The sequence below is a fragment of the Hyaena hyaena genome, unplaced genomic scaffold (genome assembly GCF_003009895.1).
Source record: "Hyaena hyaena isolate Hyena2069 unplaced genomic scaffold, ASM300989v1 scaffold_341, whole genome shotgun sequence".
Lineage (NCBI taxonomy): Eukaryota > Metazoa > Chordata > Mammalia > Carnivora > Hyaenidae > Hyaena > Hyaena hyaena.
Genome location: NW_024080973.1, coordinates 1,297,677 through 1,310,246, shown reverse-complemented (window position 1 = coordinate 1,310,246; position 12,570 = coordinate 1,297,677). Strand labels below are relative to the sequence as shown.

At 44.7% G+C, this 12,570-nt stretch overlaps 1 protein-coding gene across 1 annotated transcript; it reads right to left on the bottom strand.

The window, feature by feature from the left end:
• Positions 1–4,592, bottom strand: TMEM252 (transmembrane protein 252). Its single transcript, XM_039249520.1, has 2 exons — positions 4,315–4,592; positions 1–712 (listed from the first exon to the last, which is right to left on the bottom strand). The coding sequence occupies exons 1-2, from the start codon at positions 4,590–4,592 to the stop codon at positions 496–498; spliced, it is 495 nt and encodes a 164-aa protein (XP_039105451.1). The 3' UTR covers positions 1–495.
• Positions 4,593–12,570: the final 7,978 nt, after the last annotated feature.

The following is a 12,570-nucleotide window of genomic DNA, read 5'->3' as shown; positions in this document are numbered from 1 at the left end:
TCTCTCTCTCCTAGAAATAAATAAAACATTAAAAAAAAATAAAAAAAAAATAAAAGACCCTTCGTCTAGCACACTTTCCTCTTGCAATTGTTGGGTGATGTGGTACCTGAAGCCTCGTGGCTGTCTATGAGTAGCTCATGTTCTCCTTGTTGGGGGCTAACGTGCTGGAGGGGGTTGAGTGAGAGCTAAAAAGCCTCTTGGAGCCCAGCTCCAAAAACAGTCCAAAAGCCCACCTGGACTGGGATTAGTGTGAATCCTTTGAAACGTTGCTTGCTGTCCACTGCACCCTTCCGGGACACCATACTGCCCTTGCAGACCACAGCACGTCTCTGGAAACGTAATGCTGTCGTTTCCTGCATCTCCTCGGTGAGCCTTCTGGGCATCACTGGTGACCCTTTCCTCCCTTAGTCTGGTGCCTGTGTTTTTACCAGCAGCTGTATCCCACAAGGATGCATCCCAAGCACTAGAGAGTGTCACCTGCTTCAGCATCCTCACTCAGCACCCTGCAAATGGCGTGGCTGTCACCGCCCCACCGGCCACAGACTCCTCGTAGGAAGGTGGGGCCTCTGGGTGGACGTCAGGTGCATCCTCGATTTCAAGGCCCACCTCCATGTACACAGGTGGAGGAACATCCGAGGCCTTGCCCTCTGCTGGACGTGGCTGCTTCTCGGCGTCAAGACTCTCTTCGTACGCAGGAGGGTAGAAATCTGGCCTGGGGATCAAAGTGCCACAAACGTACATGTGTTATTTAAGTGGTTAATGCCAAAGAGGCATATGCCCGACTCTCTCAAATCACACTGTGTGAAGTGAAACTGTTAAGAAACATTGATTGTGAAACAGATGTACTTCTTCCCTGGCATCACCAGCTCTTTCAAAAATGTGCTGTTTTTTCCAGCAAAGCCCTCCTCACCAGCCATGGGATGTGTGCCTCTACCGTCATATTTTTCCCAGTGGTTCTTCCAAGCTATTTGCTCTCTCTTACTCATGGGAACCAGGGGCTTTCAGCCTGAGATTCTTATGGGGATGAGGTCAGGGGGTCTCAACGGTGGAACTACCCTCCACCCAGTTAATTTCGTTCATTATATCCTTTTTCCCCTTCACACATTCTTCCTTTCTTGTGTGGTTCCATTCACTGTCTCAGATCCTCAGAGCGAACAAAACGATGGATGAAAACCAATGTATAATCTTGTCAGATCGCCACGTTATACACCTGAAACTAACATAACACTGTGCGTCAACTGCATTCACATACAACATTGAAAAAAAAAAAACCCAGCTCTATGCAGTCTCCTCAACTCTGTCAGATGCTCCTCTCTTGCTTCTCTCTCTTTCAAGTCTCAGCAAACATGTTTCCAAAAAAACTTAGTCATTTCTCAAACTAGCTCATCCAACAACTTCACATAGATTTCACTTCCAGCCCTTTCTATGCCAGTAGGCCAATGGCGGAAGGAGCCATTCGCGCCAAAGGTGATGTATTCATTGGCCATCTTGCCCAACGTTGCTAATTGCTAAATCCTTCTGGCTTCTCCATCATGAATGGGACAGGGTGGGGGGTAGTGTGAGGTGAGGAAGAGAGAGGGTGAGTTTGGTTGAGTTGTGTATTTATAGAGCGAATTCCTCGGTGCCTACAGGGAGTGTTGTGGTAGGTAACCACAACAGAGCAGAGACTGCCATTTGTGGCCACAGCTCCATTCCAAATATTACCAGGCCCGGAGCCAGATAGCTGAAGGTGCTGTCTACTGTATGGCCTGAATCTCCGCCTTCACTCAGAATAGCCAAGGCACTGTCACAGGGCACACGCGTAAAGACACTGAAGACAAAAAGGTGAGCTTTTGCCTAGAGTAATTTGAGAGGCTTGAAGATCACTGTCACCTGCCCCCAAATCCCACCCACCCCTCCCAAGCCCATCCCCCCCACACCAGTTCACATTCTCGGCGCCCCACATTCCACCATTGCAGACTCATTTGCTCTGACGCTTCGGTGTGGGTTCCCAGTTTGGATACGTTCTTCTCAGAAATGCAACTCTTCCTTAACTGACTTACTGGCCATCGTGAGTAGGCTGGGTATCTATTCAATGCCACGGGAAGAGGCAGCTCAATGAAGTGTAACGCTATCCACATCATAGATCACTAAAATAATTCTGCTTGCTGTGGTGTTATGCATGTGTCAGTAAATTTAAGCTGCCCCCTGTAGGCAATCAGTTACTCTTATCAGGGCTTCACACTCTAGAGGCAATCATCTAACATGTACACAAGAAAAAAAGTCCTCACTCGAGAAGCATCCTCTAAGATCGCTTCAGTTACCTTAATCTTTTATCAAACCCAGAGACCTTGCTAGTTAGTATATTAAACATTAGAAATGGGGCTTGGTTATTATAGTTAGTTCTTATTAATTAGCCTGATAATGTCAAATATCAACCATCGTGGGTAAAATCACTTATATTCAAGATATATATGGGACACGTGGGTAGCTCAGTCGGTTAAGCGTCTGACTTCAGCCCAGTTTCATGAAGCGTCGGACTTCATGATCTCGCAGTTTGTGAGTGTGAGCTCTGCATCGGGCTCTGTGCTGACAGCTCAGAGCCTGGAGCCTGCTTTGGATTCTTTGTCTCCTCTCTCTGCCCCTCCCTTGCTGGTGTTCGGTCTCTGTCTCTGTCTCTCTCTCAAATATAAACCAACATTAAAAAAAAAGATACTGGGAGAAGGGAAAGTGGATGATGGGCACTTGTTGGGATGAACACTGAGTGTTGTACAGAAATCAATATGACAATTATATTAAAATTTTTAAAAGAATAAAAATAATAAATAATAAAAAGATACATGCAGTAGCTAAGACATTTTAGATGAAGAAGGCCAAATAATTTTTTTAAGGAGTCTTACAGCCTATGTCTTAAGGATGATACTTGAGGATTTATCCCTAAATGGTCCTGTGTTGGGCAAGAGTTACGAGGGTTTTGCTTGTCTGATACCTTCAGCTGAACTGCATTTTGTTTTACTGTGGCAACGTACATATAACCTGAAGTTTGCCGCTGTAGCCATTTTGTAGCCATTTTAAGTGTACCAATGAGTGAGTGGCATTCAGTACGGGCACCCTGCTAGACACCCATCTCCAGAACTTTCTCACCATCCCAAGTTGAAACTCTGTGCTCGGTAAACAGTAAGTACCCACTTCCCTCCTCCCCCACCGCCGCTCCTGGTAACCACTGTTGTACTTCCTGTCTGTGAACTTCACTGCTCTAGGCATCTCGTATAAGTGGAATCATACAGTGTTTGTCTTTCCTGTGTCTGGCTTCTTGTCCTTAGCATCATGTCTTCATGGTTCATCCACGCTGTAGCGTGTCAGAATTCCCTTCTCTTTGTGGCTAGTATTCCGCTGTGTGTGTAGACCATGCTTTGTTTATTTATTCATCCACTGATGGACATTTGGGTCATCTCCACCTTTTGGCTTCGTGACTAAGGCTGCTCTGAACACTGGTGTACAAATATCTGTTCAAGTTTCTGCTTTTAGTTCTCTTGTCTGTATACCCAGAGGTAGAATTTCTGGATCAAATGGTAATTCTATATATAGCCTCCATACCATTTTCCATAAAATGATTGCACCATTTTACATTCCCATCAACAGTGCACAAGGTTTTGGATTTTTGCATAGGCTTGCTAACACTTGTTTTTTTATTCTGTGTGTGTGTTTGCGTGTGTGTGTGTGTGTGTGTTGCATGTGTGTTTAAACAATAGCCGTCATAATGGGTGTGAGGTGGTAAGATTAACTGAATTACCTCTGGAATGTTATTATCTGACATTGAATAAATCTTTCATGCAAGGTGTGATCAGAACACCCAAAGGGACCATAAGCTGGGACCACACAGAGCTCATGAAGACGTAGCAGGACTAATTCTCTGCCTGTCTGTTCATTTGTTGTGTGGCAGAATTTGGTCTGGAACTTGCCTTCCTTATAACCCTTCCCTTGGTTATGGGAATAACTAACCACCCCCTGCCCCTAAGGACAGCTCCCATGATACATCAAAAGAAACTAAGTGTTGGGCTTCTTAAATCGGCTGAGGTGGTTCTTCCATGGGGGGGGGGAGGGGGGCTGTTTCTCTGATATAAATCCCCTGTACTTCCCAGATTTCCTCAAAGGCAGCGCCGTTCCTCCTAAGGACTAACCCCAGAGTAATTTCCCAACAAGAAAGCTTCAGTTCTACACATCCAGCCCAGCAGGACATGGATATCACTGCACTGTGGGATTAGGGTCATTCGACTTTTCCGGAACTCAGCCCCATTGCAGCCCTCCTCTGTCCCCTGGCTTCTCGGCACATACCTGTTGACGGTGGCCAGATGCAGTGCCCTGTGGTTAAGGTGTTGTCTGAGCACGTGGGTGAACACCCCTTTGCTTTCCCTTGCCTGGCGGTAGGTGCTCCAGAAAATTCCACTCAGAAGGATCACAAACCCCAGTGGCAGAAGCATATAGGCCAGGATCAGATTCCCTCGACAATTGAATATGGACCCTGAGGAAATGAAGAAGGCTCCCAGGCAGACCATCAGGAAGCCCGTCAGTAGGGCAAGGGCACAGAGGACTAGACCCGTTCTGTCCCGCATCCCTGCTCCTTGGTAGCCCTTCCACCCCCCTGCTTCCTTTGCTCAGAGAGAATGCTCTCATTAGCCAGCTCGAAGCTTTATATGCTCTGGGACCAACTGGCCTTTGGACAATTAAGTGAAGCAGGCACTTAGAAGCTATTCATTAACCATTGAAAGTAACCGTAATATCCTTGGAGGATTAACCTAAAAACGCAGCATTGTATAAGGCAGGAAGGAGTGGTTTCTCATCGCTGTCTTGCTCTTCTGAGCTGATCAGACCCCCAGCCAACCCCAGTTATTGGAGGGAAGGTCTCTCATCCTTTGATTACAAGAGCACTGGTCTCTTAACCCCCCTGGTGGATAATTCTCCACTAATGCTAGAGAAATTAGTATTCCTTGATGAACTATCTTCTTTGTGGTTTGGCCAGGGATCCTTCCCTGATTTCATCTTTCTCAGTACTGAAAAGACATTTTTAAAGCTCTTAACAAGTTCATCTTACCTCTCTCAATGAAAATCCCTTTACTGCCTTCACCCTGTGTTACTGGGAAAAATTCCAAGAGAAAAACCTTTGGGGGCAAACTCCCTGATTCCTTCTCTGTTGATAAGGAAATGAGCATCCGCAGGGGGAGAAAAAGGAATTCTGGAGAGGATTGTAATAGGCAGAGCTTTGGGAATTTGGGGGAATTTCTGGGGATGGGTAGAAAAGGTGACGATCTGGTGACTTCTCTGATTCTGGTTTTGTATCTTTCCCATTGTTGGACCCAAACGTCCAACAGATTCTAGGGTCATTGCTGGTAAACACGTAGGTGTTAGATAAAAATTTTTGCTTATTGCTCAACTGCTGGCAACCATGCTTGGCTTACCTTTCCCGGTCCTGCAAAAGGCCACAGGTATTTAATAAAAGAGGATTCCCTAAAATGTGTACATGTCTCTGCCGCCATACAAACAGATAAACACATGTGGGAAGCAGTGCCTTTTCAGTCCCCACCCTCCCTCACATACACCTTAGGGTTTCACAAAGGACACTAGCATATAAAACCTCTGAAAAGTCCTGCAATCTTATTTCCCCTCAGAAAATACATATGAAATGAAATTTGTTTTGCTAGAGGCCACAAAAAAAATGTTCTGTGTCCTCTCCCCTGTATCATTGCCCTAGGGAGCAGTGCCTCAAAAACTCTTTATAGAACAAGCCTTCCGTTTTCTGTCTGGAGTTTGTTTCTTCCATCTTGACTGTCTCTGGTTAGACACCCTATTCTAGATCTGATTCATGCTCTGATTCCTTCCTTTCTTATTTGATGTTTTGGCATGTCCCTGCCACGAGTGTCCTGCCCATGGGGACTCTGGGTCACTTTTGTGCAGAGAGATTATCTTCCGTCCCTCTCAGCAGCTCCTCTACCCAATTCCTCCATTACTCTTATTTTCCATTTACTTTCCTGATGGAATAACAGATTCTTCTTGCAGTGCCTCGTAATTCCACGCACATCTTTTAGCCTTATACCCACCATCTCATTAACTCTATCTCTTGTTACAGGCTAAAAGAGAAAGAGAGAGACCCTGACTCAAAAATGATATAACTCACTTCCCTATTCCACCTCTTAACCTCTACCATTTTTAGCTTTAACACTTGCCCTGATCTACCGTCTTCTTCTTCTAGTCTTGATAGTATCCTTGCAGTCTGAAAACAACCCTTTCTCCTTCCTTTCCCAATTGGTCTTGAGGTTTACAGATGTCCAGGATGGCCCCTGATGATCCCTGCCTTCTGATATCTGTGTCCCCTTGGGTGTGGACATATTGAGGGTAGGGTGGACACAGTGACTTGATTCTCACCAATAGAATATAGATGGTGGTCACTTCTGTGATTACGTTGCAAATGATTATAACATTGTCTTGCTAGCAGACTCTTTCTATTGTCCTCATACCCTTTGAAGAAGGAAGGTGCCCTATCGGAGACCCATACGATCAGGAACTGAGGGCAGCTTGGGGCTAACAGTCATGAAGAATGAGGACCTTAGTCCACCAGACGGTGAGACACTGCATCCTGCCAACAATCATGGGAACTTGAAATCAAATCCTTGCCCAGTTGAGCCTGGAGATGACTATAATCCTAAGCAACACCTTGTTTGAGAGACCTCGAAGCCAAGGACCCAGCTTTGTCATGCCCAGGTTCCTGCCCCACAGAAACTGTGAGATGACAGGTGTGTGTTGTTTTAAGCTGCTGAGTTTTGTGGCAATTGTTAGGCAGCAACAGTTCTTTGGGCCTTGGAAACCAAGGAACCAAAGGGGACGATCGGGGTTAAATGTTTCCATGGAATCTGGCACACACAGCTCTCCCTGTGAAGGTCAGCTGTAATCATGCTCACGTTACTCTTACTGGCATTAATACTGTAATTGTTGGTGGTGGTTTTTTGTTTATTTGGTGAGACATGGGGCAGGAAAGGGCTAGATCCAGGAGAAAGCAGGGGGATGAAAGGAGTCAGTTACTTTATCCAAAATAAAGAGCACGATCGTGGGCTCAGAATAGTTGAGTTTATCTGGGGTGAGGTGGAGCATCCAGAAGAAGGTACAGGAGGGTCTGTAGTTGATGAAGAACATAGATGAGAAAGAAAAAAAACATCAATATGGAAATAGGAAGCGTTGCTGAAGGAAACTTGTCTCCTTCCTGACGGTTGACACATCCTCACAAACGTTTATGTGGAAGTTATTTTGTCTATTCGTGTTTATTATTATCAAGGATATAAATTATTAAATAATTACACACACACACACACACACACACACACTACCGTGATTCTGCCTCAGCTCAGTTCTGAACCATATGCGTGACTGCCCTCTGAGCATTATTCTTTGATGCCTCAAAAATGATGGTTGTGATACAGCACAGACATTGAGAGAAACCAGTCTGGCCTTCATCAGTCTGGAAGACACAGGACCCCAAGCAGGGCAGTTGTGATGACAGAAGGGAAACACAGGCCGAATCCTCAGGGCCAGGAAAGAATTTTAAAAATCCAATGAAGAGCCAGTCCAACACCAGAACATGACCTTGAAGGTTTAGTTTCAGGAGACCGTTGAGCCTCTGGCCAGGCTTCCTTATGCTCTGCCTTACCTTCTAGGTCTGCTTTGAACACCCAGGCCTATGGTCCTGATCTTGACCACCTCACCAATCACCCAGCGCTGAGTGTGAGAATGAGGGGCCAAAAATAGCAACCATGTTTAAAGATGGAGAAACTAAGAGATTTCTGAGTCACCTAAGTTCATACAAACGGCTTGGGACTGATGGGAAAAAGAATCCACCAGAGAAATATGGACAGAGGCCCAGCTCCAATAGAGAAGTGTTCTGGGACCCAGTAGAAGTCAAGTCATAGTCTTCTTGACCCACGTTCCCTACAAGAGATCGATGTAGGGGGCGGCTGGGTGGCTCAGTCAGTTACATGTCTGACTCTTGATTTAGGCTCAAGTTATGATCTCACAGTCATGCGATCAAGCCGTGTCTGGCTCTATGATGAGCATGGAGCCTGCTTAAGATTTCTCTCTCTCTCTCTCTCTATCTCTGCCCCCTCTCACACTCACATGCTCTCTCTCAAAAAAAAAAAAAAGCCATCTAGAAAATGTCTCATTATTATAATTCTTCAAAATTCACTAATCAGCAAAAGCTCCTCACTTGACAATGGACAGTAACATGTTATTTGGTCGACAGCCAAACTATCTTAAAACATAATCACTCTTTCAACACTGTTCCTTTGAGCATGACTGAACATTGAAGGAGTGCTTCTGAACATTGAGTGCAGCTGAGTTCCAAGCACTGTTTTGCCTTCCACGTCAGGGCCCCCTGAACCCTCACCCTTCTTTCAGAATCTCCTGTGTAATATGCAAATTTTGTGGCACTTCTAACAGCCCTCTGCACTCCAGCATTTGCTTACTGGGCACATGGGCCAGTGCCCATCTCTTGAAAACAGGAAAATTGTATTGTTTTGGATGAAAAGCAAATGGGGACTTTGGAAGGAAGCTAGCTAAGGGTGTGTAAAAGCTGTTGCACAGGAGGGGTCAAGAGCTGGCGGAGAGTGGCCAGATTTCAGAAGGTCACTTTGGTTTAGGAAGTGAGGCTTTGTGGGAGGGGGGAAAGGTGAGTGTATGCGTAGCCAGCCATGTCAGCCCGGTCTGATTTCATGGTGGTGATTACTGAGTGATTTCTGGATTAGCCTTTCACACGTGCTGGTTCATTGAGCACGGGCCACTTCCTTCTCCTTCTTGTTTTCTTTGCTTTTGAACCTTTCCCCCCGCCTCTCTTCTTCCCCTCGCTCACTCAGGAAGATTTACATGGAGACATTTTGAGGTTGGCAGAGAACAAACAGCTTCTCAGAAAATGTGTGGCATCATGCAGTAAAGTGACATTAGACCAGGGTACAGGGCTCACGTTCACCTTGGGATGAACCTGGTGAGCCTGGAGGGCAGAGAACGCCCAGCAAGGTCAGGACTGGTGATCATGTAGAGTACAAAACTTCTGGGGTGCCAAAACACTTGGGAATCAAGATCAATCATATTTTTGAACGATGTCTTAAAAAATCAAACTGACAAACTGTGGCTTGTGCGCTGGCCACCTGTTTCCCTAAATGAAGTTTTGGTGAGGAAAGTGAGTCATATCTATGGACCAAGGAAGAAGACAAATTATGTTCTAGAAAGAGCTTAGCTACCAACTTAATCCAGAAATGAGCCAGAAAAGATTTAATTTCTGTGTGGTTCTGTGGAAAACTGAAAAGAGACCCTACTTCTCTGGCCACTTTGGATCAGAGCAGAAGGCAAAAGCTGGGCAGAATTTGATGGCCCGCTTTTACACCAATTGGCATGATGGTCAGTTACTTGTAGATATAATGTGGGTTCTGTGACCCACCTTAGGAAATTCTCTTTCATATTGATCTTCTCTTGAATTTTTTTAACGTTTATTTATTTTTGAGACAGAGAGAAGACACTGAGTGTGAGTGGGGGAGGGGCAGAGAGAGAGGGAGACACAGAATCCAAAGCAGGCTCCAGGCTCTGAGCTGACAGCACAGAGCCCCACGCGGGGCTCAAACGCATTAACTGTGAGATCATGACCTGAACCAAAAGTTGGGCACGTAACCAACTGACCCACCTAGATGCCCCTCGATCTTCTCTTGAAAAGAATGACAACCCAACAGCAATGAGCATCCATGGAACTCAGATTATTGTCTCTATGTACCATCTCACCAAAAAAACCAACTATCTTTGTAGAAGTGGCTGATTCTAGGGCTCAGGCAGAAGTTCCAGGAGATGTGATGTTAAATTGGAAAGCAAGGAAGTGAATGAGTGCTCCAAGAGTTATACCTAAGGGGTATGGGACCTCCCCTGAAGGGTTTCCACTAGCTCAGGGTTTCTCATCCTCAGCACCATTTACATTTGGAGCCAAATAATCCTCTGCAATGGGGACTCTTCTGTGCATTGTGCAGTGTTTAGCAGTAACCCTGGCTTCTGTCTGCTCACTAGATACCGAGTCATGCAAATCAGTAATATCTACAGACATTGCTAAATGTCTCCTGTGGATCAAAAATGCCCTTGGTTGAGGACTATTGCACTAGCCCAAGATGGGACGCTCTGAGCACCAAACTCTCAGAAATTGAAATAAACTGAAACAAAATACACAAAAATCCACAAGTTTATAATATCTCTTCAGTCCTAAACAACAATCATCTCTGATTTTTGTTATGTCATCCTATCTATTCTCTTTGTTCCTTCCCTTATAAACTCTTTAGATAGATGTGGGAGCTTCTGGAAATTTATCTCTGCCTTGTGCTCCGGAAGAGTCCCTTAGCCAAATGTTCCAGCTCATTAATTTAATATTCATCCGTGCCCATCTGGATGTTCAGCTCAATTTTTAAGGAATGGTGATTATACTTTTAATAATCCAGAAGTCTGATTATTTCTTTCACATGGCTGCTTTTCTGTTTTATGGCTGCAATAATCATCCCAGTGAGTAAAGTGCTGATGGTAGGGGCCAGCTTTTAGAGTGTGCTGAGTAGGCTCTTGCAGGTATGTAGGTAGATGCTCTTGGTGTGGGAGGTCCCTCTCCCCAGCATGTGAGATCTGGAAACCTCTCATAACGGAAGCGTCTCGTGGTTTCCTCTTCTTGTCACCTCTTTCCACCCCATTCCTATTGTTGTATGTGTAGATTTATCAAGTTCTACTCTAATTCTCTGTCCAGAGTCAGCCCTTCTGATAGGCTAGCCCCAGGCTCCCTTCCTTCCTTCCTTCTTTCCTTCCTTCCTTCCTCCTTCCTTCCTTCCTTCCTCCCTCCCTCCCTCCCTCCCTCCCTCTCTCTCTCTCTCTCTCTCTCTCTTTCTTTCTTTCTTTCTTTCTTTCAGAATGCACAAGCAGGGGAGAGGGGCAGAGACAGGGAGAGAGAGAGAGAATCCCACAAAGACTCCACACTCAGCTCGAAGCCTGACGTGGGGCTTGGGGCCCATGATCCTGGGATCATGAACTGAGCTGAAATCAAGTGAGTCACTCAACCAAATGAGCCACCCAGGTGTCCCCAAGTTCACTGTCTAAAACAGTTATGAGGCTTTAACACAGAAGTGAATGCCATTGTTGCCAGGACTTCAGCATATGAAGGACACAGGCAGATCATGACAGGCTCCTGAGTTCATAATGCAATCTTTTATTGACCAGATAATGATTGACAAGGACGCCCCCTACGTGGTACTGGTTAACTGAAGTCCCTCCAGTTAGTGTGCAACTACCTCTTACCTTTGCAGTGTCTTTTCTCTGGCTTTTTTTTTTTTTTTTTTTTTTTTTTTTTTTTTTTTTTTTTTTTCAATCCAATTCTCTTCATTCTATTTTCCAGGAAGTCTTCAAATTTTCTGATCTTTGTAACTTTTCTTGTGTGATATTTCAGTGGAATTTGGAGAGGTAAGGAAAAGTATACAGATGTTCTCAGACTGCCAATCTGATCCCAAATTTTTTCTGAATATATGATGACATGAATGGGTATTATTTACACAATTAGGATCAAACTCCATATGTAATTTTGTATTTCACTTTTTTCACTAGGACAACATATGTTGTTGAATGTTGAAAACTTTATTTTCATGATTGCACATTTAGGATGAGCCTTCACAGGTCATCAGGCTGGAGAATAATTACTAATTTCCTTTTATTTTTTGAGCACTTGAGGTCCTCCAGGACAGAGAAATATGTCATCCTGAAGACTAACTGAAATGTCTTCCATGTAGTAGCTCTGTAAGTGCTCCTGACTCCATCTGATTTCTTTTTTCAATTGAGTAATCAGAACCAAGGCAGAGACTTGGGATAGGAGATGGAGAAGGACACAGGAAGGGAGTTTAGTTTGGGAGCAGAGAAGACCAATATAGGCATTCCTGTCTTCTAACTTGATTTCCCCTCTCCTACTCTTTGGTACTATTGCAGAAGTGGGTCCTTAGCTGGGCTGGGAAATATGGATGTTTAGATTTTCCTTCCCCTTATTAAAGCCCTAGAAACAGGAACCTATCTTTGGATCATGATGTTTCTTTCAGCACATATCAAAATATGTATAAAGTATTTCAGAGGCGATGGGTTTCTACATTACAGGTGTATTAAAAAGTCTAAAGATGGTGTTCATCTGCCCAAGTTGCTGTTTACCGCCTCACAAGGATGACTCATTCTCTGTTTACACTGAGGGACTGAAGTTATGTCTGTTCTCTGCCAGCAGCGTAACCAAGTCAGAAGAGGTCATGACAATAACTGTGAGCTGTCATGGGATTGTGACATGCACAGTGTCAGAGACCTTTATTTACGTATATTGGGTTGAATAGTTCAGTGCACCTGAGCAAGTGTTGGAAATCAAGACAAAAAGGCAAAAGGCAACCATTATTCTGGGCTTATCATCAAACCCAGGATAATGTTCAAATTTTATAAATATAACTGAGCTTCTTGAAAGCAGATTCCCATTTTCTAGCCACAAGAAAAAATAAACCTAGAAAACACATCCAG

What these genes read in the sequence shown, in the direction of transcription:
- TMEM252 (XM_039249520.1), bottom strand. Translation starts at nt 4,592, where the DNA reads ATGCGGGACAGAACGGGTCTAGTCCTCTGTGCCCTTGCCCTACTGACG. An exon ending in CATCTGGCCACCGTCAACAG is followed by an intron (nt 713 to 4,314) that starts GTATGTGCCGAG and finishes TTTGATCCCCAG; the next exon opens with GCCAGATTTCTACCCTCCTG.